We start from the raw sequence: 27,380 nt of genomic DNA on the forward strand, positions 1-27,380 counted from the left end.
CTCTCTGCTCCTGGACCTAGAAAGACACCCAGGACAATGGGCTTATCAGTCTTTTCCTCCATTCACATGGATACAGCAGCAACTGGAATGATCTTTCAGAACCTCCTGCCATCATAATTCACTCAGCTCTGAAACTTGGACTCTGACTTTTATTTCTCCCTTGTTGTGTTGCCACTGGTTGTTAGTCACACTTCATTTTTCCCCTTTGTATCACTACAACTCTTCAACGGTCCAGTCTCTCTCACATTTCTGCACATTGTGCTTATTTCTCCTTTTCATTCCTCCTGCTAACTGTCCTTTCCCCCTTCTACTTATTTCCTCCCTCAATTTTCTTCCCTCTGTCAGACTCCCAACAGTCCTTTCCTCTCCCCACATCAACTTATTTGCCCCCTCAAGAAACCCTAAGCGTTTGGAACATAAATAAAACAAATATGCTTTTGAAGAAGAGGATATGGGAGTTCCAAGACATGTTTCTGTGGTCATCGTGGTCACTTTACCACTATGCTATATTCCTTCCCCCAGGCTTTGTCTGTTTTGTCTATTTAGGCCCAGATCCTACAGACACATTAATAAAGTTAAGCATGTGTCTAAGTGAGCAGTCCCATTGACATCAATGGGACTATTCTCAGTAGTAAAGTTAAGTGCATTAATAAGTGTTTGCAGGATCGAGGCCTTAGATTGTAACAGGGCAGGGGCTGTCTTCCTATATGTTTGTACAGCACCTATCACATTGTGGTCTTTGGGCAGTGCCACAATCTACATAATAATAGGAGAGTCATTGATTGTGGTGATTAGTTAGCTTCACACAAGCTACCAGTGGGACCTGCTTCTCTAGCTGATGTCTCCTTGATTTCCTCCATTACTGAAAATCTCTCTTTCCCTTCACTTATTTACAAAATAATTGGAATATACCAGCATTTTAGAAGTATTTACCAATTGTTTAGAAAAAGTAGTGTAAAACATTCCCAAGTTCTGTTTTTTATGAACTTGTTTTGATTTTTCATGCATTGTTACCATGGCAGAAATGTGAGAGAGAATTTTTTTTCTTCTGAAAGACAAGCATGTATAATGCATATTTGTACGCTGCCTGATTTCGTTCTCACTGAAGACAGTGGTATGGCTCCCATTGATTTCAGTTGCACAGGCTCAGCCCTAAATTAGGATTTCTTTAACGTCATAGGCCTGATCCTAAGTAAGTATTTGCTGGGAATAGATCATGATTTGATTTAGTTGTGCAAACATATCTTAATACTGTGGAAAACTGAGAGCTACTTGTACTGTATTTTAAGTGAATGTGTGTCTTTTGCTTTATTTTTCCTAATTACAGCGTAAAAGAGCAGTGGACCTCAACGTCAAAATATTGGATTTATGTAATCAATTTCTTATTGGAGCTCACCTGCCCAACAAGATTGACAAGCAAATTTTACCAGAACACATTCGCTATAACTTTGCAGTTGAAGGCAATTACATACAAATCACCGGCCTGCATGCAGACTGTTCTGATGATCTGGTATGTATTGTCTAAGTTCTCTATAGCACATCCTATAATACAAAGGTGCATCTCAGTGATTTTGACACTAGATGACACAAGTGTGCAAACAGCTAAAAATAGAACATAGGAACTGAGGGTTAAGATTTTTAGTGCTCTCTATGGATACTTTTCTCAAAAGAATTCAGTTAGAGCAAAAGCATTAATAATACCTTTTCAGACTGTTTCATGTACAGCTGTTAATATTCATCAGGGTAAACTAAGGAGAATAGCTGAACCCACGTTACCAAGACTGTTTTTAAACACTCAAAATCTTACGCCCATTCTTTACTGGATTTCCCTGATAGCATCTTTATAAGATGGCCATTCAGGTTGCTTATAAATTGGAAGGCAATTTCCAAATTTAAATTTCCACTTTAAAACCTGCCTGGAATGGCTCCCATTTTTCTGGGTGTGGGTCCAAACCTGAGTTTCAGGAAAGAAACTGTCACAACACTTTAGAATCTTCAGTTTATGTAGTTAAGTAATTGCTGAAAAGGCAGAAAATGGTTTTTAAACATGTTAATTTTATCCTTCTGGGATACAAATAAGTTCTATTCTTCAAGTTCTTTTTGTATTTTTCTAGTACAGGTGTAGAATTCAGTATGTAACTTGTCAGTTTAATGAGAAAAATTCACACCCAAGTATTTTAATAATGATGATTTCATTTAGTTGTTATTCAGCAATTTTGCCATCCAAATTGAAGTTTAGGGTTATTTTTTGCTTTTTCTCATACTAATTTTGCATCAGACACTTAAAAATGCAGAGGATAATATGGTCGGTGGAACAGGGCTTGTTTAAATAGTGTCCTCCTCCATAAATAAAATCTACATATGGTGAAATATTGTTTTGTGTTCCACCAGTTGGTACATACACCTGATGTTATTGGATGAGCTTGTCAAGGGTTGTAAGAAGAACACAACTATTAAGAGGGAAAGCAGGCAGGCTGTCCTTATCCCTTTTTCTAATGGGTAATAGGAGGATATCATTGTTGTTCTTTTTTGATAGACTTTATATAAAGGGTTGCTTAATCTGAAAGCATTGTGGCTGTGATACGTGGCCTTTCATTGGTTTGGGAGGAATTGAATTGTTTCTTTGTGAATTATGCTATTATGAGACCATTTCTTTTCTTCTGCTGTTAGGTACGAGAAGCTGCTTATAAGATTTTTCTTTACCCAAATGCTGAGCAACTGCGCTGCTTAGAGGAACTGCTTACCAGCAGAAACCATCTGGCACAGTTAGTTGGCTATAACACCTTTGCTCACAGGGCTCTTCAGGGAACAATGGCCAGAACTCCAGGTAAAGTACATGTATGTTCAGAAATGATAAGATGTGACTTGTGTCAGGCATGAGGATAAATGTTGGTAGTTTAACTTGTCAGCTGTTAATACACCACAGTTGTTGCACTGGAGAGTCTTATGTTGTCATCTGAAATATTTATATTTTTCAATAAGAGAGAATATTAATTTGAACAGTCACTGAAATCTACACAATTCACTACTCCATGTTCATGGCTTAGGTAACTAAAAGCCATGATTATCACATCTGATTTTTTTATATGCTGCCTTGATATACATGTACAGTTTCTGATCTGTGTGTCATCATTTCACTAGATAAGTTAAAACCAGGCTTGCTCTAGGAAGGAAATATTGTTTGCTTCTTGATGTGAACTAATATATTTAAATGACATCATCATTTTGTTTAGTAATTTCCTTTCATTTCATATTTCCAGAGAAGGTAATGCAATTTCTTGAAACACTTTCTGACCGATTGTTTCAACGGTGAGTCTATTTTTCATTTACTTATATAAAAAATCCCATTTTAATTTCAAGAGCATAGGTCTTTTGATGCAAGACAAGACTCCAGTTACCAATAATTTGAGCATTTAAAAAATTCCTCTAAGGTTATTACTGAAATATTAATTTCCCTCAGATCTTGATTAAAATATTAACTTTCTTATGTTTAATTAAACAGCATGATGTAAAGATTAACAAATGTCTATATTATCATACTTCCACGTGTGGTGGGAAATAGAAGTAGGAAATAAGTCCTTCTCCAGATATTTTTGAGTGTAGTCCACAGTTCTGGTGTGACTCCTACTGTAAAAGGAGATTACAGAGTGCATAAGATTGAAAAAAAAAATTCTAGGGAGCCCAGGTAGCCTCACAGGGACCCCCAATCAAGCACTAAAGCAGTGGGCTTCCCCTCCATATGCCCTACATCCATTATCACCCCTGATTTTCCCCACACAAAGCTGCTCATCCTACCCCATCCCCTATGGTTCCTCCAGTGCAAAAAGCATCATCATCATGCGGCGTGGAATGGTGGCTGAGCACGAATATGGAGGTTGCGGTGGAGATGGGACAGCAGGATTGTTTGGGAGAGAATGAGAGGGAAAAGTAGGACCTGAGAGTACCTGGAGTGGGCGCAGCAGAGTGGAGAGTAGCTCCACTGTGATGAGCTGCCTGTGGTTCTTCAGATCACAGCCCAACTCTGATGCATCATAGGCACTTGGTAATAGTAGAGTATTCATTTATACTGTACATTACTAGGGTGACCAGATGTCCCGATTTTATAGGGACAGTCCCGTTTTTTGGGTCTTTTTCTTATATAGGCTTCTATTACCCCACCCCCATCCCAATTTTTCACATTTGCTGTCTGGTCACCCTATATAATACAGACAATAAAACGTCAGTTGCCATTATACTGTACTATACTGGCTAAAATACGCTTTAATTAAAACTTTAAGGGCGAAATTCTTTTTTTACAGAACTCTAAAAGATTTTGAAATGATGGAAGGAATGAAGATGAAACTAAATCCCCAAAATTCAGTAAGTTATATTGTGCATTTATTTTCTTTTGATTTTATAAATATGAACTAGCCAGACATCAGATGGGGAAAATAATTTCAGTCTTTACAATTGTAATATGAATTGCATGTTGATAAATACTTGCTTTTTTGGGTTCAGATCGTTTTGGTTTTAAATAGCGGTTTCTCGTATTAAAACCAACCGTCAGCTATTGGTTTTAACAGAATGATTCATGTGATAACCAAAAACTAAGGTGGAAAATGTAATGGTTGGTTTTGAGCATGTTAAACATGTTTTCAAATTTTAAAATATGGCCCTTTATTTTTTCAGAACTGTGCATTCCCAATTTTCCTGGTATCGTGCCTGATCCTTCCACACTCAAACCCTGATTTTGCATGTGAATAGGTTTTCTTTACATGTCCGCTTTTGAAAAACTGGCTCATAATCCCTAGTTTAAGGTTTATGAATTTGGAGTCAGATGCTTTTTTAGAGTGCTGTGACTATAGAAGTGATAAACATACTGAGTTATGTAAAGAAAGTGAGATGTTTGTCTTTGATTCACTTGGTTTTCACTGAGGTAATTGCAAGTTGAAATCTTATGTTTCAGAAATTGATGCCTTGGGATCATCCCTATTACAGTGGTGTCCTGCGTGCTGAGAGGTAAGTTACACTGCTAGCACATACCTAAGTAAATATGAGAGAGTGTTCATTCCAAGCCCTTGCAACAGGGGTAATGGAATCCATAAATATACACAGGATTTCTTTGTATTAAGGCTGTGCTTTCATATGATAAAAATCACGAGTATCAGTAGGGGCAGTTGTTCATAGCTATTCTTCACTACAGCCACAATGCCCATCAATGTTTCTGTCTATTCCCTTTCCTTTTTTGTTTGTAAAGTCAAATGTCAAACCTCTTTGGGGATATGAGATAATGAAATAATCAGTTTCAGAACAGATAAAGATTTCTTACTCAACTTAATATTGTTTATTACGTTTATTGTGTAATATTTCTTAGCTTAATGCAATAGTGTAAAATAATCATAATGGCCATTGAATGCAAAGTCTGCATTCACCTTTCCTTTGCATGGGGGAAACAGGTATAGTTGAAGTGATTTGCTCCAAGCCTCAGGAAAAGGGGTCAGAAATCTGGGCTTCTGATTATCAACTCTCTTCTCATTCTTCTGTACCAGCTGCCTCTCAGTGTGAAAGCAATATTTCACAATGCTCCAGTATTCACCTACCGGAAAGCTGAAATAATAATTGCACTATAGAGGCGATCAGAAATCTGTATATGCATATATTTCCAAGTGTCTAAATTCCACGTTTCAGATCTAAGCCAATCCCAAACACAGGCTTTGTGGAAACACATTAGGGCTTCCAATGGATAAGGGTTAATGATCTGTATTAACATAAGAACATCCATACTGGGTCAGACCAATGGTCCATCTAGCCCAGTATCCTGTCTTCTGACAGTGGCCAATGCCAGGTGCTTCAGAGGGACTGAACACAACAGGCAGTCATTGAGTGATCCATCCACTCATGTCCACTCCCAGCTTTGGGCAGTCAGAGGCTAGGGACACCCAGAGTATGGGGTTGCATCGATGGACTTATCCTCCACGAACTTAGCTAATTCTTTTTTAAACCCCTATTATAGTTTTGGCCTTCACAACATCCCCTGGCAACGAGTTCCACAGGTTGAGTGTGCGTTGTGTGAAGAAGTACTTCCTTATGTTAGTTTTAAACCTGCTGCCTACTAATTTCATTGGATGACCCCTTATTCTTGTGTTATGTGAAGAAGTAAATAACACTTGTTTATTCACTTTCTCCACACCAGTCATGATTTTATAAACCTCTATCATTCCCCCCCCCTTCCTCCCCAGTTGTCTCTTTTTTCCAAGATGAAAAGTCCCAGTCTTTTTAATCTCTCATATGGAAGCTGTTCCATACCCTTAATCATTTTTGTTGCCCTTCTCTATGCCTTTTACAATTCTAATATATCTTTTTTGAGGTAGGGTGATCAGAACTCTACACAGTATTCAAGATATGGGTGTACCATGACTTTATATAGCGTTATTAAGATATTTTCTGTCTTACCTATCCATTTCCTAATGGTTCCTAACATTCTCTTAGTTTTTTGGACTGCTTCTGCACATTGAGTGGATGTTTTCAGAGAACTATCCACAATGACTCCAAGATATTTCATGAGTGATAACAGCTAATTTAGACGCCATTATTTTGTATGTATAGTTGAGATTATGTTTTCCAATGTGCATTACTTTGCATTTATCAACCGTGAATTTCATCTGCCATTTTGTTGCCAAGTCACTCTCTTTTGAGAGAGCTTTTTGTAACTCTTCGCAGTCTGCTTTGAACTTAACTACCTTGAGTAGTTTTGTATCTTCTGCCAGTTTTGTCACCTCACTGTTTATCCCTTTTTTCAGCTCGTTTATGAATGTGAGGGATGGTTTTCCTAGCCTCTGTTTGCCAAGAGTTGGGAATGGGTGATGTGACGGGTTGTCTCCTCCCAGGATGCAGTCTGGGAGCTATGGGCTCTGAACCCCGACCTGGGCAGGCTTCTCTCACGCTGCTTTGTTGGAGATTTACAGCCAGCCTCACCAGGCCCTGTTATCACCCAATACAACAGCAGGTGGCACCACACACCCAACTGAGTTACCTGTATGCTTTACCTAAGCCACTCAAGAGCAGACAGCCAATTTCCCAGCTCCCCTCGCCTTGCACCCCTGCTGGAGTATAAATCCAGAATTATAACGTCTGACACTGGACAGGGAGCTGTGCAAAGTAAGCTCATTAATATAGTTTGCTCTCCCTCGGTGTGGGAAAGATATGCAGAAGCTTGTGTTAACCAAACTGAGATTTTCCCCAGACACTTCATTTAAAGGCACACTAGTTTAGATAAAATAGAAAACAAGTTTATTAACTATAAAAAGATAGATTTTAAGTGATTACAAGTGATAGCAAACCGATCAAAGCAGATTGCCTAGCAAATGAACAAAAATACAAACTAAGTCTAACATACTAGAGGGATAGGATTTGAATTAGCAGTTTCTCACCCTGACTGATGATACAAGCAGTCCACCAAGTTTCCATACACAGGCTAGAAATCCCTTTAGCCTGGGCCCAGGATTTCCCCCAGTTCAGTCTTTGTTCCTCAGGTGTTTCCAGGAGTTTTCTTGAAAGGGAAGTGAGGCCCAGAGATGATGTCACTCCCCACCAGATATAGCTTTTCCATATGGCGAATATCCTTTGTTTGAAGCTCAGTTTCCAGTCCAACTTGTGGAAAAATACAGGTACCAAAATGGAGTTCAGTGTCATTTGGTCTGGTCATATGCCCTTGCATGTCTTGCTGAGTCATAGCAGCCATTATCCATAAGCTGTCTGGAGCGTTTCCGAGAAGGCTCTCCAGGTGGGGGATAAGCTTCTCCTAAGGCCTATTGTTTCCCCTAATGGCCCATTACCTTGAATAGGCCCTTCACAACCAGCTGTCTAGACTGGAAGCATCTTGCCTAGTTGGTGTCACCCAGGTGTAACTACATCTGAAATACAGATACATAATCAATATCCATAACTTCAAATACAAAAATGATACATGTATATGAATAGGATAATTATATTCAGCACATCATAACTTTTCCATAGACATCTCACAAGACATATCTTGTACAAAATGCATCATAATTATGTCATCATCATGTTCTCATTCAACTATGAAGAATATGGAATGCAGTGTCACAGGCAACAGAGGATGGATAATTTGATGATTACCTGTTCTTTTCATTCCCTCTGAAGCATCTGGCCTTGGCCACTGTCGGAAGACAGGATACGGGGCTACATGGACCTTTGATCTGACCCAGTATGGCCGTTCTTATGTTGAGCAACACTGGTCCTAGTACAGATCCCTGGGGGACACCACTATTTACCCCTCTGTCCATTTTTGAAAATTGGCCATTTAATCCTACTCTGTTTCCTATCTGTTATCCATGAGAGGATCTTATCTCATGACTGCTTACTTTGCTTATGAACCTTTGCTGAGGGATCTTGTCAAATATTTTCTGAAAGTCCAGGTACACTGTATCCCACTAGCTCACCCTTGTCCACGTTTGTTGACCTCCTCCAAGAATTCTAATAGATTTGTGAAGCATGGTTTCCCTTTACAAAAGCCATGTTGACTCTTCCCCAGCAAATCGCGTTCATCTATGTGTTTGACAATTCTGTTCTTCACTATAGTTCCAATGAATTTGCCTGGTACTAAAGTTAGGCTTACTTGCTTGTAACTGCCAGGATCACCTCTGGAACCCTTTTAAAAAATTGGTGTCACATTAGCTATCCTCCAGTCATCTGGTACAGAATCTGCTTTAAATGATAGGTTAAATGTTCTTCTGAGTCAAGTATTTTTTGAAAATCATGTTTACCAATCTGAGATTTTCCAATGAGACTGAGCAGATAAAAAATGTGGTGATGTTGGTTACAAATAGATTATCCTGCTCATTTTTGTACTGTGAGGAAAAACCTTGTTCCTGGTGAAGCATTGTAAAATAACTGGTGAGGTTATTGCATTTAAAAGACAGCCTGGTTGTCATGGTGAAAGGAGTTCTGAAAATGGAACAGATCATGACATTGGGGGTGTACAACTGGTTTTTTTTGTTTTTGTTTTTAGTTTACTAAGTCCCTTATCTTGCATCTGGCCTGTGAGAGTGAACCCCTGCTCCCCTCTGCAACCCCATTGATTTCAGTGCAGGATTGAGGCCTACACATGCTTTACCCCCACCATGTGGGACCAGGAATATTTTCACCAAAATGTTTCTAAAGTATATGCAGGAGAGTGAAGGAGAGGTATTTCTGGATTAGAGCACTATCGCTGTTTTGCTCAATTGGTTGAATTTTACACAAAAGTAGGTGGCATTTTTCCACCTCAGATAGTTTTCTAGTAAAAATACTGCACTAAGGGCCTGATCGGTTTATAAGTACCTACACGGGGAACAAAAATGGTTTCTTCAATCTAGCATATGGTATAACAGGATCCAGTGGTGGGAAGCTGAAGGTAGACAAATTCAGACTGGAAATAAGGCTCAGTAGTTTAACAGTGAATGTAATTAACCACTGGAGCAATTTACCAGGGATTGTGATGGATTCTCCATCACTGACAATTTTTAAATGAAGATTGGATGTGTTACTCAAAGATGTGCTGTAGTTCAAATAGGTATTAATTCAGGGAAGTCCTAAGACGTGTATTATACAGAAGGTCATCAGATTAGATGATCACAATCCTTCTGGTCTTACCTGTGAATCTATGAATCCTCCACTGCCCTGCTCCTTCTGTAGTAACTTTCACTTATGCAAGGTTGGTTTAAAATACTGTTAGATCACTGTATAAAGGGTAATGACTAGACAAAGTACCTGGCAATGGGGAATCAGGCCCAAAGAGTGAAATTCGCTCCCTCATCGCAGAATATTAGTGATTAGACTTTTGCATGGAACTAAGTGTGACATTGCACTCCAAAATGCCTTATAGAAATATGCTTATGAGTGTAAATATGACATAACTGGAATATGTTTTATGCTAGATATGCCATGTAACATCTTTGTGCAAAGATTATGTTCTTCTGCATGTATTCATCCTATTTGTATGAATGTATCATTCTTATATCTGAAAGTAGAAATATGAAATATAACTCTAAAGTCCTATTGTAATTATGCAAAGTGTGGGCCATTTATGGTGGTTTGGAATCTTGATGGCTCCCATTAACCAGGATAACTGACTGTAGATGGCTCTGTTTACTTGTAAGTCTTTCTGTATACCTGTATGCTGGCAAGTGGGTAATGAAGTCTTACAGTGACATGTGATCATGTCACCTGAACTGGAATCCATCTTTAACCTGGTGCTTTTCCATTTAGAAGGAGGGGTGGGGACCCAGAGAGAGACAAAGGATTCCCGCCTTGTGCCAAAGCGCTATCAGGGGGTGGAACAGAACAAAGGGGCTGCAGTCATGAGACATCCCCTAGCTAACACCTGAGCTGGAACAAGGACTGTACCAGGGGAAAGGACTGGGCCCAGACTAGGAGGAGGCTAGTCTGTCAAAGAAGCTTATTGGAACATCTCTGAGGGTGAGATTTACCTGCATTGTTTCCTACTGTATTAGGCTTAGACTTGCGTGTTTTATTTTATTTTGCTTGGTAATTCACTTTGTTCTGTCTGTTACTTGGAACCACTTAAATCCTACTTTTTGTATTCAATAAAATCACTTTTTACTTATTAATTAACCCAGAGTATGCATAAATACCGGTGGGGGGGGGGGGGGGAGCGGGAGGCAAACAGCGGTGCATATCTCTCTATCAGTGTTATAGAGGGCGAACAATTTATGAGTTTACCCTGTATAAACTTTATACAGGGTAAAATGGATTTATTGGGGATTTGGACCCCATTGGGAGCTGGGTATCTGAGTGTTGGAGACAGGAGCACTTCTTAAGCTGTTTTCAGTTAAGCCTGCAGCTTGTGGGGGACGTGGTTAAGACCTGAGTCTGTGCTTGCAGCAGGCAAGTGTATCTGGCTCAAACAAGGCAGGGTTCTGAAGTCCCAGGCTGGCAGGGAAAACCGGCTCAGAGGTAGTCCCAGCACATCAGGTGACAGTCCCAAGGGGGTTTATGTGACCCAGCCCATCACACTAAAGTATTTGCACCAAAATCTTACAGGCTATAAGAACAAGCACTGCCATCTTACATGACCCTTCTGAATGTCTTCTCTCTGCTCCAATGTGTGCCTTAGCCCTGCCCCTACCTTATTGGAGGCCCTCTGCAAGACTGTTGTCTCCAGTTCACTTCACTAATTTTCTTTTCAGGCCTGGCTGCACAGAACCCTCAGGCATCAGTTATGTAGAGGTAGCCAGCCCATCAGAGTTTCACAGTGTGTCTGAGCTTTAATCATTTTGTGGCCATTTGTTATGATTGTTCATTTCTGATTCAGTCATCAAGTATTACCTCCCATGAAACTATCTTTGCCATCATCTCTCCTTTCACCCAGGGTTCTGTACAAGTTTCTCAGTACTTTTTGATAAAAATATTTTGTCCTTTCTGATGATTTGAAGCATTCTATAATTTGTGCACCCTGTAATATTTTGGATGTTGCAATAGAAAATATTTCCATTTCAGTCTGTGTTCCACATTGGTTGCATAGTTGTTCCTCTTTCAGTTTTTACTGTGCCTTGTCTTCCAGGTTACACCCCCAGTTTATTCTTCCAGATTCTTTATTTAATAAGAGACTGCATTAGCTTTGCAAATCTTGCTGTAGTGAGGTAGTCATTCTAATCTGATAGTACTCTGGCTTGTTGTTTGTTTCATTTTTTGTTCTTTCCAGTGACTCATTAATATTTTAGGTGTTCGTCTAGTCTTGAGTGTTCATTGGAAGGTCCACACTTGGATGAATTTCATCCCAAATGACTATTTTTACTTTTCTGAATAAAATATGTTTTTGTTAAAGATGATTACATGTAATTACATGTAATCATCTTTAACAAAAACATATATTATATAGAGAGTTTATATTGTGTGTGTGTGTGTGTGTATATATGTACATATATATAGTGTGTGTGTATATATATGTGTTGTCATCTTATATTTAGCTATATATATACATATATAGCTTATATAGTTTTATATTGTGATAGCCCCTGGGAGCCCCAGTCAGTGTTCAGGTCTCCATTTTGCTGTGCAGCTATGCAGACATAACCGACAGACAGTCCATGCCCCAGAGTGCTTACAAGCTAAATATAAGATGACAACACAGGTTTTTAATTGTTTAGTAAGCAATTTTCCCATTTGTTGGAGTAGGCATGTATTGCTTAACCGCCAGGAAAGGGAAGAAAAAGTACAAAAATCCCTTTTGAAAGAAATAAATAAAAAAACTGTTTCCTATTACGTTGTTTTAACTTTTGTTTCAGTGTGCAATATATTTTCTTTCACTGTTGTTCATGTGATTGAGATTTGTAGTCTTGAATAGTATTTTGTATAGTTAACATAGTTGTTTAGAAAGAGAAGCCAGCCATGGCCCTAACATGTCTGGAATGGTTAGAAGTCAACTGTGCTGATTCTATTCTATATTTTCTTAGGCTATGACAAACAATTTTTGTGTGGCAAGAAGGGAAACCAAAACATACAAGTCATATACAGTTGCGAGGGGAGGAGAAAGCACTGTCAGTGGAAAAAATTCTATCCTGAGATCCCAAAAAGCGATGGGGTCCCAAGCACAAAATTGATTAATTTTTTAGAACCTATTGTGCTATCTTTACTAATGTTGATTAGTACCTTGCTCTTAAACTAGTCCTTTAGGAACTGTTGGAACTAATGATGGAGTGCAGCACTGTTCTTGAGGGTGACACAATCTGATTCTTAATTAACTTATTCCTCAATCATCTTGAGTTTTACTTAAATATACTACTACTACTTGAATCCATCACTTCAACTAGAATTGCATTCCCTTTAGTCACCATGCGATCTGAAAAATGACACCTCCTTAAATTCCTTTTAATATATATGTTTTGTTTTAACTTCATATAGTATTAGGGACATTTGTCTAGGTAAATTCAAATGGAACCCCATCCTTAATTTTAAGATGCTTGATAATTAAAATTGGGTGCCTTCATCCCTCTCCTCTACAGAATATCATACATCCTGATCAGTTTGAGCCAGTACATTAATAATAAAATGGAATACATATTGTATCAGTTTGTCCCTGTTTTCAGTCATTGTTTTTGCTATTGTTAATTGTCAATAAAGTGAACATAGGTGCTGTATTGTAGACTGAACATCAGGAGGAGCTCCAGACTCACATGCAGAGCAAACTCTTCTTACTCCCAGTTCATCTGTCCACAATCAAGTTGTTTTTCTCAGCTTTCATCGAGTCTTTTCCCTGGAAACTTGATCCCACTTCAAAAGCGTAGGTCTCCTACCAGGCAGTAACAGGATAGTTTGCTTAATATACTTTTAAGAAAATTCATTTAAAAAATATTGTTTTCAGCTTTAAAAAAATTTGTCAGTTGAATGTTTTTGTACCCATAGCTTAAATGGCAAAGATGATAGAATGCATATACGTATATATTTAACAGACATTGGAGGCAGAAGTCTGAAATGTGTATTATCAGTGTCCTTATAAGAAGATAGAATAATTAGGAGAACCTCAAGAATTTTGGCAACATATAGGTGATAAAACAGTGAATGCTAGAACATGCTTCACCTCAGACAAGTAAGAAGTTGTCTAATGTGTATCTTATAAAATATAATATTATGACTAAGTTTTAGTGCAGAAAAATACCATAATGTTAAGTAAATGATGACAGTATATCTCAGCCAGTGCTAATAATAGTAGATGTACTCCCTAAGGGGCTGATCCTGCAAAGACTTATGCACATAAATAGTCTCACAGAGTTCTCCTAGGTAATATCGGTAGGTCATGCCTGGGAGAAAGGCTGAATGTTGACATAATTGTTGCATGCCCCGTTTTGCCAGCAAAAGTTACTTACCAGTCTGGGCTGGTTTTTTTGGAGGGGTGCGGGTGGGGAATCTGACTCATTTTTGTGAAGTTGTGCTAAATTAAGTTTGTTTCTAAATGTGGACACTGACAAATGTGTATTTCTTTGCCCTCTATGGTGACCACTATCTGTGGGGCTGTAGGGATAAACCAGGTAGAATTAGGGGTGAATATATTAATTGTGAAGGAAGCCTGTTTCCCACTATGGAGAAAGTAGAAGCTAGCCAAGTAACTAGAGAAATTTTTGTATCCCAGGGAAACTAGCTATATAGAAGTTACTAAAATAACTTGGCCCTTCCTCCAGCTTTCTTGTGGGCTCTGAAGTCAGGCTTTTTGCTTCACTAGGAGTAAAAAGGATTTCCCACTTTTCCACAGTGGAAGGGAAAATACCAAGGTGCCTGGATATAACTGTGGATGAATCTTTGACTTTTCAGGGAGAGCTAGTAACTGTCAAAGGCTTCCCTCAGATTCAGGGAATTACTTCCTGGCATTCTGAGCCTCGGTGTAGAGGAAGCTTCTGGTTCTTGACGAAGCAAGAGAGCGAGAACTGCTCAGGGAGCACTTCAAGATGTTTCTCCTTTTTTCTGTTTTTTACCATTTCTGGTTTGGGTAGCCTGGGGAGAGTGCTCCCATGTTGAAGAGAATCAGCCGTTTTAGAGAGATTGCTTTTAAATATTCCCTAAAAAACATATCGACCTCCACCCCAAGTGAAGGAAAATGTGGTAAAACTCTTACTTGTCCTGTTTAGCTAGAAACCTAAAATTCAAGAGTAACATAAGGTTTAAAAAGAAACAGGAAATCACAGTTCTGCCAAATTACCACCTCACAGAGGCAGAACGTTCCGTAACTGTTTAGGCATTTGTACTGCATCCATCACTGCTGGATCTGAGCACCTGTCTTGAGTAGACCGTGTTCAAGAATATGACTGAAATCTCATTATCTGCCTCTGTGCATTGAAGTAAAGCACCCAACTTGTCAGTGTCTAGATTAGTGGACATGGCATGTTAGAGAAAATCCTGACAGTTAATTAAAAAAAAAAAAAGTACTGTGTATTTTTCAGGCAGGATCAGGAGTTTCCAGTAAACATGCATATTGTGACTTTATCTAGCTAAGTGAAGGGATCAGAAAATATATTCAGGCTTGTTATTCAGTTGCTTACTGTATGATGTGCTGTTAGTTGGCAATGGTTGTATAAATGTTTTGAAGTACAGTGGAGTCACATCATACGCACATTTAACGTATGTGAATTCAACTATACGCATGCAATGAGCGTATGCCCCAGAGTGAGCGTGAGATGGGAGACGTGAATCTGCTGTTCGCTCAGTTGGCGTCAGTTCCTGCGTGCCTCTCATAGTGTGAGCATCTCGCCGTGCTGAGTGTGATTCTAGTGTTTAAAGATACGTATTTTTCATACAACATGGCCCCTAAATGCAAGCCAACTACTTCATCTGGTGCTCAACCAAAGAAACAGCGATCTGTTCCAATGCTGGAGGAAAAACTGGCTGTGTTGGACTTATTGAGAGACGGTATGTCGGTCTCCAGCGTGGTGCGTAAATATGGCCTCAACAAACCTAGGATCCGTGCCATCAGGATTTGAGAGAGAGAAATTCGTCAAGCCGTGGTATCAAGTACTCCAATAACTGCTAAGATGATGAGCCAGGTGCGTGATAAGACTTTAGTGAAGACTGAAAAGGCATTAAACTTATGGCTGAAAGACATGAAGCGTAAATGTGTGTCTATCGATGGCAACACGTTGCGAGAAAAGGCTCTTAGCCTCTACGCGCTGTTCAAACCTCCTGCTGAAGAGGGACAGCCTTCTGATGAGAAGGAATTCAAAGCCAGCCAAGGTTGGCTTAACAGTTTTAGGAACCGCTTCAACCTCAAAAATGTGCAGACTACTTGTGAAGCTGCATCTGCTGATGAAGAGGCAGCAAAAGCCTACCCCAAACAATTAAAGAAAATCATAGAAGAAAAGGGCTATCTTCCGGAACAAGTTTTTAATGCTGATGAGACTGGGCTCTTCTGGAAAAAAATGCCCAACCGCACTTATATTTCGAAATAAGAAAGACAAGCCCCTGGCTTCAAAGCAGCTAAAGACTGTGTGACTGTGTTGTTTTGTGGCAATGCGGCTGGGAATTTAATAAAGCCGGGCTTGCTCTACAGGGCTGCAAATCCCCGTGCCCTAAAAGGCAAGAACAAAAATCTCCTGCCTGTGTTCTGGCAATCAAATAAAAAGGCTTGGGTGACGGCAATATTATTTCTGGATTGGTTCCACAAGTGTTTCATTCCGGAGGTCAAGCAGTACCTCAAAGAGAAAGGACTTGACTTTAAAATGTTGCTGATCGTAGACAATGCTCCTGGCCACCCTGAGGCACTCCAGTTTGCGCATAACAACGTTGAAGTCGTCTTCCCCCCCCCCCCCCCCCCCAGTACCACCTCCATCCTCCAACCTCTCGACCAAGGCGTGATTCGCTGTTTCGAGGCCATGTACATGAGGCTTACGTTCTCATGGATACGTAGCACTGAGGATGCTGATCCCAATCTTAATGGGATGGAGTGTTGCAAGTCCTTCAACATCGCCGAGTGCATCACTTATATTAAACAGGCAATGGATACAGTCAAGCCTGAAACAGTCAATGCATGTTGGCGAAACCTATGGAAAGAATGTGTGAATGATTCTAAGGGTTTCCCGACATTGACAAAGAAGTGAAATGCATTGTTCAGGTGGCCAGGCAACTGGGTGGTGATGGCTTCAGCGACATCCTTGAGGAAGAAATTGAAGAATTAATTGAGAGCTTTAGAGAAACATTGACTAACGAAGAGTTAGAGGAATTGATAAAATCATCTGCAGAAGACGAAGATGATGACGACGAACAGGAAGAGCCAGTAAGTTGGAATCTTCATAAATTTGCTGAAGCGTTCCAAGCAGCGAAACACTTGAATGATTTAATTTCTGAATACGATCCCTCTATGGAACGAAGCCTCAAAATCACACGTCGTGTTACAGACGATTTGAGACAGTATCAAGAAATGTTTGAGCAGCTCAAGAGACAACAGCAACAGTTGCCGATCACCAGGTTTTTCAAGAAAAAACAACCAGCAGCAGATGAGCCTGGCCCATTGTCTCCTGGATTGACATCAAGCCCTGATAACCCCCCAATAGCGTCATTGTCATCGTAGACTAGCAAGAATATCCAGGATGAATGGTGAGTGGTTAGGTTTACTGTTTTTTCCTTTTTTATTCGTTCATTCTTCTGATTCCCTCTTTCTCTCTCTTTTATGTAATTAGAAATACAGTACTGTAAAATTATATTTTGCATATGTACTCTTTATTGTATACTGTACATTACTGTATACATTATACATTTATACATATTACTGTACAGGGTTGCATACTGTACACAAAACCATGTATACTGTCCTTTATGGGCGATTTAAGGGATTTTCAAGGGTAATTTTGACTATACGCGATTTTCGCCTTACGCGCTGACTTTAGAACCTAACCCCCGCATAAGATGTAATTCCACTGTATATCAGTAATGTGACCTGACTTACAAATATTTTGTTATCTATAATTTGGTTTCAGTTACTGCCGAGCATCTCCTTGGTTTGATATCTTGTATTCATAAGAGTTAAAGGAATTAAGGTAATATCAGGAAAGCATAGTATATCTTACATACCACGGTAATCAGATTTATAAAAACAGTAAATTTGCCTTTTGGCAGTCAAGTGATAACTTACATGGTAAATGGGTCAAAAAGCAGAATCACAGCAACCATCAGGATGATCTCTTTATAATGATGTGGTTTTAAAGTTGTCTTTCATCAGTTCTGAACAATCTTGCATTATAAGTGAATTAGTGTGGTTTTTGAGCTCAATTATCTGAATTAACAAAATACCCCAAAGGTACAATTAACGGAAAAGAGAAAGGGAACATAAAATAGTTGACAACTTGTGGGGAAGCACACAGTGTAAAAAAAAACCCAAACAACCTCCCCAAAATCACCAACTCTATGAATTCTCTCCCTTCAGGTAAAGGTTTAAATGTCAGAGTTTATTGACCGGTAATGATAATTGGAAGGGGCTTTTCCTTGTTTTGATCTCTCTTCTAGTTAACCCCATGGGCTCCTCTCCCTTTTATCTTGTACTTAAGTTGTTTTCCAACTTTCTTTTAATGTTTGTGGGGAGCAAAAATCAGCCCTAGATTTTTGTCATATTAGAGTTAATAACATTATATTTCTGTATTTTATTGATTATAGTGAGAAAAAGAGCCTTGTGAAAAACGAGAAAATGTCCAGATCTTTCAGATTTTACAGTTAATGCCTGCCAATAACAAGCCTTGCCAAGCAGCTAATTTGTAATTTACAGATCTTAATGTTTAGTCCTTAGTGATATTTGAGTAAATATAATCATTCTTTGATGTCCAAGTTTATCAAAAGCATTTTGAATGGCATAGATGAAAGTCATGGTGCACAAAACAGTCTTAGTTTCTTTCCAAATGAACAGGTTAAATGAAAGCCGTTTTAGAAGCTTGCATTTTATTTAGACTCAGTGAAGTCATACAAGCTTAGAAATAATTATTTATAATGAAACACCCCGTCCTTGTTCTTTATAGCAACACTGCCTTTTTGTTTGATGTATACTGTTCTTGAAGAATAACCCCACCCCATTGTGTCAGTTCATTTTGTTAAATCAGTTAGATGCATGAGTTTTTAAAAATAGTGCTGAGCCACATACTTTAAGATGTCTAGATTTCTCCTAAAGTTCATCTTTTAATATAAACCAGGATTTCACATCAAAGAAGCTGTTGTATTTGGTATTTCTGCTTTCTTTGAGAGTGTATTGTGACTTCTTGTTGAAAATCTCTACACTCATCTTCTGCCACTAAGTGCATTATTAAAATAGTTCAGGTTTTTTGGCATGGATTTTGATACAACATGCAAATTCCTTGGCTTTAGAAAACACTCAGGGGGCAGAGTTTGGGGAATTTGGGGAATAAAAGATGGATAATGAAAGCAAGGAAACTAAGTTAGTTATTTACTCTATTGCATCACTGTATTACAGAATTTCGGAAGCGTACCCTGTTGTACATACCGTACATGCTGCTATTCCTACAAGCACAACAGGATAATTTAAGGGGCATCATTACCTTAAAATCATACTGGTGTCTGATTTTTTTTTTTTTTTTTTTTTTTTTTTTTTTTACCTAAGGTAACTAATTGAAAGGTTAAAGGAGATGAAAAAGCATTGTTGTTTTACTTCATGTATTTGACAGCACTTTGTGCATAGTCATTTTCACGGTTTCTCCCATGTCGGTAAGTAGGTAGTTTTACCCTCAGTTTGTTGGGTTTTTACACAGCAACAAGTGAGACAAACATCTTACAATCACATTTTTTCCTATATTTTAACACCACGAACATTACCAGAGGCACTTGATGGCAAAGTTACTATTTGAAACTATTTTTTAATTAATTTTAAAAAATTGACTAAATTTCCAGTTAGCAGTGGCCCTTTACAGATGGAGAAGCCCAGCCTCACCTCATGCTTAAGTCCCTTAGCCTTCAGTTTTTACTGATTTTTTTTTAACTGAAAATTTCCCAGATTTTACAAAAGCCGTGGTTCATTTTTTCAAATGATTTTTTTTCATTCAAATTTTGGATTATTAAAGTACATGAAAATACCGATTACATTAAGGATGTCCAATACATTACATAGATGTGTTTACATTAATAATTAATATGTGTCAATGAAAGGTTATTAAAGTAAAGGCAGTGTAGTGGAAGAAACTCGTGTGTGTGTGTGTGTGTATGTATACATACTGTTAATGTACAGTTCTTAAAACCATAGAAATGTAGGGCTGGAAGGAACCTTGAGAGGTCATCTAGTTCAGCTCATGCTGAGGGAGGACCAAATAAACCTAGACCATCCATGAAATAAACCATAGCATTAAACTGCTTTTACTTTTATTACTCTTACTTTTCTCTGTTACTTTTCTTCCTATCCCCCAATATTAACTCTGATATTTACCTAGAAAACTGTTAAGTTAGTTTTTGGCACTCCAGTTTTTTAATTTTTGTAATAAACACTGAAAAATTCCTGTGAATTTTTAAACAAAGAATAAACCAAAAACAACTCTAATACATTCTCAGGCAGCATTTGTCTTCCTTTGCCTTCCTGGAAATATTTTTGTTGGTTTGTGTGTGTACAATGAAATCAATATTTACCGATTTAAAAATGTAATCCTTCCAAATGCCTTTATAGGCAGATTCAGTTGCTGACAATGCCTCAGAATGAGACCAGCAAACCACGATGAGCATTCTAACTGTCTAACAGGTCTAGCAGATTGCATGTGCGGGGGACAGATAAGCAAACGGTAACATCAGGAGAAACTGTGCGTGCTTAGACACAATCTCCCCAATATATGTTCCCTACTCAGGGTTCGTGTTTCAATAGTGGCATTTGTGGCACTTGTTTTTCCACAGCATGATGAGGGCCTGATCCTGATTAAATATTAACAATGGAGAAGTTGTGTGACTAGGCCAAGGTCACATAACAAGTCTGAGGCATTGTCAGAACTGAATCTTCCTATAAAGGCATTTATAATTAGCTTGGACAGTATCCTTCCCAGTGAATGGCTGTACCTGTGCTCCGCATAATACAGTGAGTGAAGAGAGGAGCTGTTGTAAAGAGGCCCTAGGCTTTTGGCGTGTCTATCTAATTCTGCATGATTGCTGAAGATCTATAGTTAGAGATAATCCTTGTCCCAGGAGCTCACAATCTAATTACACAGACAAACAAGATATAAACAAACATGTCTTGTTAGCCAACCTCCTTTAAAAAAAAAAAAAAAAAAAAGGACAGTCCACTTGCTCCCCTCTTCCTCTACATTGTCCACAGGCCCAGCCAGCTTATTGACCTCTGTTGACCCAATCTGTCTCCTTTCCATTCTGTCTGCCCCACTACAACACTATCTGCTCTCCTCCCAAATCAGATAATGCTTGTGTCAGAGTATGTGAAGGCAAGCCGTGTGGTTCCAGCTGCTCTCCTCCCCTCCCCTCCATCTCAGCATGGGGGTATATTCATGGAGGCAGCTTTTGCCTCAGGGTCCCCTAAGGTGAGGCCAATGGATCAACATATCCTCTCCTACCTCTGCAATCCATGCACTCCAGTAGTTCTTCCCTCCCCACCCCTAAAAACAGAGAGAGTAAAATTACCTACATCTTCTGGAACACAGAGATTTATACTCACTTTTGTGCAGCACTTTGAGCTTCTTTGGTAAAAGGTATTATATGAATGTAAAATATTATGATTTGCTTGTGCCTTTTTCAAGCAAACATATTTTAAAACATCATGCTAATATAACATTTCCATTGGGTTTCGGCAATAGCAGAAAACATGCTGTTGTCTTTTAACATAGTTGAAATAATGTGCCTGGCAATACATCCACATGTTCTTATCATCAGGTCTTGCATCATCCCTTTAGAAAGTACTGTGCGGTTCTGATCTCTACATATGTATATGAAATCCCATACCACAAATAATTGACTTTATTTTTTATCTTTAGAAGGTATGCTTCAAAAGGTATTTATAATGTAACTATCACTGTATTGTTATGGGTGCTCCGTGTACTTCCAGTACTATACAACAAATCATAATGTTTGTATCTAAGATTCAGACTCTTTCCAAATTTGTCCTATTTATTTGAAAATTCTTCACGCTGTTCTTTCAAAATGGACATCAATTGAACTGAAATATTATCAGACCAAAACAGAACAGCCTTGTCTCTTATTCCATTCTTAATTTCTTTTGGAATACATTATTATTATATCTATAATGATAAGAATCATATACTTCCTGAAAAATCCTTACTTTACATTGTTGTCTTGAACTTTCTCTTGTCAGATGATAAATCATGTGCTACAGGCATGAGTATAATACAAAAGGGAAATTGGGCTCTTAAAAATTCGATCTTCTAATAGCTGTGTAGACTGACAAAATAAGATATCAAAACAATGTGTATAAAGACAGTAAGCTTTCACAGTAATTACTAAGTCTTTCCACATTTTTTAAAAAAGAACCATTAAAACACAATTTGCTGTTTGTGCTCAGGTCAGTACTGGAATCAACTCCAGAGAGAGTGGTATAGCAAGAGTAACGTGCTTTGGCAGAGGTTTTTGAGAGGTTTGCATAGTAGCCGTCCTTCTAACTTTCTGAGCTGAGTTAGACAACACGGTAAAAACTCTCGAGTCTGTCTGAGCTTTTTCTACTACAGTTTACAACAGTGCTACTACTGCTGGAGCTGCACCTGTTAGGAATCACAGGGCTGAAAAACACTAGCATAGGTGCAGTCTATGTACTGTACTTTACACTACTATGAAGTGTACCTGCATGCAGAGACAGCAGCCATTTTGTTCTCACAGTTGCTATGTGTGCTGTTACGGAAGACACACACACACGCACACCCACCTCCCCTCCCATGGAGACTTGTGTTCTGTCTTTTTATTTTCTTTAATCTAAAATGATGCCTTTTAGGCTGGAAGCATATGTTTTGCTCTTTGGAGACTTATCAGTGATAAAGGAGGAAAGTGTGTCTTGTCTTGTCTTTTTGCTGTGTCACACCCCAAAGTGCAGCTGTTACATAAGTGGGGTGAGTTTAAATGGTGCTGCCTGTATTGGGGGAAGTAATGACCAGTACAATACCCTTTCAGAGTTCTTGGGTTTTTTTCTGCGTTCTGTTATAGATAAAATCAGAATGATACACACGCAAGAAGCCAGAAATAAAATCAGGGTGGAGTGTGCAAATATGCGAAGTCTTGAAACTAAACATCTCCACTATCTTCAACAAATGTTGCCATGGTGGTAACAAAATACTGCTGGAGTGCATTATAGGGATAATATAAAAGATGGTGGGGGGAAAAAAAACAAACCCACATTGAAATGCTTAAAAGAACGGGTGTAGTGGCTTAGAGCGCTAATCCTGTCCTGCTGTGCACCACAGCCTACTGAAGTTGGGTAGTGAATTGTAACTGCAGTTATAAGCAACATGACTCCAAAAGACGATGCCAAAGTGTGTTTAGTTCTAAGGCACTGCCTTTTGTGTAGGTTGGGGTGAGGAAGAAGGAGGGGTGAGCAGTTTGGATGAAGAGTGACTGACTCTTTCACAGCTTAGCTATAGTTAAGCCTTTTGATCAGAGGCTTTAAAATAGCAGTGTTCTAAATGTTTGGTGTTCAGCTGTTGTAGTCTTCCTGATGCAAATTTAGACTTCAGTGACTACTGATTGGTCAGGGAGAAATAAAAAAAAAAATGACATGAAAGAGGAAAAGCCTATAAGATGGAAGGAGCAATGATCTTCTAAAGAAAAAGCCACACTAAGAGTGCAGTCATTCAGTATTCTGGAGCCTGGAAGAAATGGCAGATGTAAGGGCAGCTGCTCCCTTGGCTAGTGTGTATCAATTGTTGGCAATTTGTATGCAAATCCAGGAAGCAGGGATGTTTTTGTGGTTGAGGGCCATGCAAGAATCAGGCACTAGGCATTCTGTTCCCAGTTTTGTCACAGACTGTGACCTTGGGCAGGTCACTTAAGCCCCAACTTTCTTAAGTGTTCACTAGTTTTGGATACCTCAATTTTTGGTGCCCAGTTTGCGACATGTAGGGACTGATTATCAGGGATTCTGAGCACTAGGTTGCTTAGGTCTCTAAGGCACTTTCATCCATTCTTACAACTTTTTTGCAGTTTTGGCATTTTGTTGTGTCCTTTGTATTATCCCTATAATGCATGCTACAATATCTCGCTATTCATCTGGCAACATTTGTTCATGATAGACAAGCTGTTTAGTTCAACTCAGTTTGAGCTAGGGGTGCCCAGCACCTATGAAAATTGTGTCCTCCATGTGTCAAGTTGGGTACTCAAAATTAAAGACTGAAACTAGTGGATGCTTTTGAAATGTTGTGCCTTAACCGCTGCCTCACTTTCCCTATTTGAAAAATTAGGTTATTTATTCTCAACAAGGGTGTTGGGAGGTTTAATTCATTTGTAGTTGTGAGATGCTGGGATACAGAAGATGAGCACCATAAAGTGCGTATAATAAGTAAATCAAGACCATATTTTACCCCTCAGATTGTAAAGCTCAACAAATATTTTAACTCTTTTTTTTGTTTGTTTTCTTAGGTATAACATTGAGCCCAGTTTGTACTGTCCATTTTTCTCTCTTGGAGCATGTATGGAAGGTCTGAACTTCTTGTTCAATCAGCTCCTAGGAATCTCTCTCTATGCAGAGCAAACTGAGAAAGGAGAGCTCTGGTGTGAAGATGTTCGCAAACTGGTGAGAATTCTAATTCCTAACAGTCTTAAACACAGAAGCGTATGGTAGAGCTGCTCATGTGGTCTCTTAAGAGACAAGGAACGGGTTTTCAAAGGTATTTAGGTGCCAAAGGATGCAGATAGGCATCTATTGGGATTTTCAAAATTGCGTAGGGCATTTATCTCCAATTGAAGTCAATGATAGGTGACTAGTCACTTGCAAAAATGCCTATCTGCATCTGTAGGCGCCTAAATGTCTTGAAAAATCTCTCCCCAAGTGAAAGATGCCAGATTCAGAATGGCTGGGTCTCTCCGTAGAGAGAAACAGAGAGAGAATTGTATTTTCTGAATTAAACCTGAAATAATGTACGTGGTTGTTAACTCATGCAGCTAAAAATGTGCATTCTTACTGGGTAGGGCTTTTACTCTTCCCTTCTTTCCTATTGTGCATGTCTTATTTTCTTATTTGACTCAAGCCTTTCTATTTCTGGCTTGTTCTGTAGGATGGAAGTAGCAGACATGGACTGCTCTCTATTTACCATTTTGCTCTGTTCTTTTGTCCTTCCACTCCCTCCCAGTATTCTCCAGTGGGCATCCTCCCTCCCTCCCTTCCACTTCCAAACTCAGCCTCCAGTGAGGACTGCTGCTCCTCAAATCCTCAGTGGTTAATCTACCAGTTCTGGCTACCCTCTCATATCGGTCTCCTTGGTAAATCAACTCCTGCTGTACTTAATTTATGTTCTGCAGCCCTGGAGTAGTTAACTTGCCATCTGATGGTAAAAGATGGGGTGGTTATTTTTATTGTGTGAGAGTAATCAGTTTATATAAACTACAGAAATTTGTGCAGTTTGAAGGACAAGCTTTGAAATATTTGTACATCAATATTTCAACTGCAGTAGAATAAATTATTCCTATATTATTTTTTATGTAAAAGTATAATGTGCTGCAAAATATATGCAGTATAAACCTTTTCTATTGAATATATCTGAGAGTGATACTTTCTCACCTTCCCAGCTCAGCAGAACTTTCACTTTGGAAATTATATATTTATTTCTCTTCCAGGCAGTCGTCCATGAAAATGAGGGTTTGCTGGGGTACATCTATTGTGACTTCTACCAACGAGCAGACAAACCACATCAGGTAACAGCTATGGGCTCACTTCACTGGTGGTTTTGCTTGAGTAAGGACTACAGTATTAGGGTCATTTACTATTAATGTTAGTCCAGCAACATATATCCGGACTTAGAATCATAGAATATCAGGGTTGGAAGGGACCTCAGGAGGTCATCTAGTCCAACCCCCTGCTCAAAGCAGGACCAATCCCCAACTATTTTTTTTTTTGGCCCCCTCAAGGATTGAACTCACAACACTGTGGGTTTAGCAGGCCAGTGCTCAAACCACTGAGCTATCCCTCTCCCCTAACTAACAAACAAATTCACACATAACAAGACCACCTGTAAGGCCAAACATAATTATAGAAAAATCTATAATGTATTTAGATTCTAGGAATACTTAATTCCAAAGTATATATAATTACACTGATTGTTTAACTTCCTTTAAGTTTGTTTTTTTTGCCAATAACTTCCTTTTAATAAGCCCCACATATGTTGAATCCTCAGATACTACACTGACAGGCACTATGAAAACCCTAAAATAAGCAGGTTTTTGAGAGTTAGTGCTTTCTTATTATCTACCTGCTGCTTATGAACAACCAATATCTGAAATCAAATACACTCTGTACCAAGGCAAAAGTCCAGAATGTCAGCTTGATCATTTCTCAAACTTCACGTTAAATAGGTGAAGCTGTCTACAATTTTTAGACATGCTGACTACCACCGTGGTGCCAGTCTATAAACTACAAAACAAAATACAACAGAACCTCATTAATTGGCATTAATGACTGAGAAATGTTTTGCAAATGCCTGAATTTTATGAATTTGTGAATAAGCAAACACACACTGTGAAACAGCATTATTACTTATTTTATCAAGTGTGGTTTGGTTTTAGTTATTTTTGCTAACACTTTGTAACATGTTCTGCGATATATTTTATAAAAGAATGATGTCTTAATAAGATGTCTCCTCACAATAGAGCTTGCTGTTAAAACTCTGCCAATTAATGGGGAGAGACTATATATGATATGTAGTATTTGTAGGTCAGCGAAGTTCTGATGTGACAATAAACTAAATCTTTTTGGGATAGATGGGAATTTTAACCTTTTGGATATTTACTCCTTAGATGGATTAAACTTAAACATGCTGCTTTTAGAAAATAAAATTTTGTTCAAGATGTTAAAGCTATTGCAATATTTTGTTTTTATCTTTATGAAATAAAAAAATCTTTTAACATTATTATAATCTCAAGTAAAAAAATAGTAAACAGAGATGGGAAAGTATAATAAAGACTGGCTCAAATTCTGCTATGTTACATTGAAGCAACTCTATTGACGTTAATGGGATTGCATTGGTGTAACAGAGCAGAATAGGACTCTTAATGTTAAGACATTCAGCATTTATTTAATACTGTGAATGTGATAACAGTATCTGTAAGCATGGCTTTTTCTGAGTGGTTATTTTATCTTCAAAGGACTGTCACTTTACAATTCGTGGAGGCAGGTTAAGGAAAGATGGAGAATACCAGCTCCCTGTTGTTGTTCTGATGCTGAGTCTGCCCCATTCGACTAAGAGTTCACCCACATTACTAACCCCTGGCATGATGGAGAATCTGTTCCATGAAATGGGACATGCTATGCATTCCATGCTGGGAAGAACTCGGTACCAACATGTCACTGGTAAGACATCAGGAATAGTGATTTTTGTTGTTGTTAAATGTTTGAATGAATAATTCGCACTTATTAATTTCCTGAAGTAGGGAGTATGTATTTAAATAACCGTAGTATCTTGAACCTGATAAACCAGTAGTTAGGTAGGTAGTTTAGTTTAGTTCTTCAAACCTCATTTTAAAATAAAGTGTGCAGCTATGGAGTAATTCTGTCTGCAGGGTTTATGTATTTCTTAATCTTCCAAAATATTGTATAATCTTTTAAATTTTATTAGGGTATTCGAGATCTTTATATCATAATGCAGGTTTCAGTGACAAGCCTGTGAAAAGTCACATTTCCAATTAACCCTCCACACCTGTTGATTCAATTTATGATCTCTGTTTACTGTCTTGACTCTGTTAGCACGTAGGAAAAGTATAAC

The 27,380-nt window shown here is 38.6% G+C and overlaps 1 protein-coding gene across 4 annotated transcripts in view; it reads left to right on the top strand.

The window, feature by feature from the left end:
- The window catches only part of MIPEP (mitochondrial intermediate peptidase), a 115,075-nt gene that overhangs the window by 18,286 nt on the left and 69,409 nt on the right, over positions 1-27,380 (top strand). For all 4 annotated transcript variants that reach the window (XM_042845751.2, XM_024111571.3, XM_005310595.5 and 1 more), the window contains 8 exons: positions 1,328-1,510; positions 2,671-2,827; positions 3,261-3,309; positions 4,299-4,359; positions 4,946-4,998; positions 24,046-24,199; positions 25,240-25,317; positions 26,764-26,968. In XM_042845751.2, coding sequence (XP_042701685.2) covers positions 1,328-1,510; positions 2,671-2,827; positions 3,261-3,309; positions 4,299-4,359; positions 4,946-4,998; positions 24,046-24,199; positions 25,240-25,317; positions 26,764-26,968 — 940 coding nt within the window. The remainder of the gene's footprint in view (positions 1-1,327; positions 1,511-2,670; positions 2,828-3,260; positions 3,310-4,298; positions 4,360-4,945; positions 4,999-24,045; positions 24,200-25,239; positions 25,318-26,763; positions 26,969-27,380) is intronic.

This window comes from Chrysemys picta, chromosome 1, assembly GCF_011386835.1.
Source record: "Chrysemys picta bellii isolate R12L10 chromosome 1, ASM1138683v2, whole genome shotgun sequence".
Taxonomy (NCBI): Eukaryota; Metazoa; Chordata; order Testudines; family Emydidae; genus Chrysemys; species Chrysemys picta.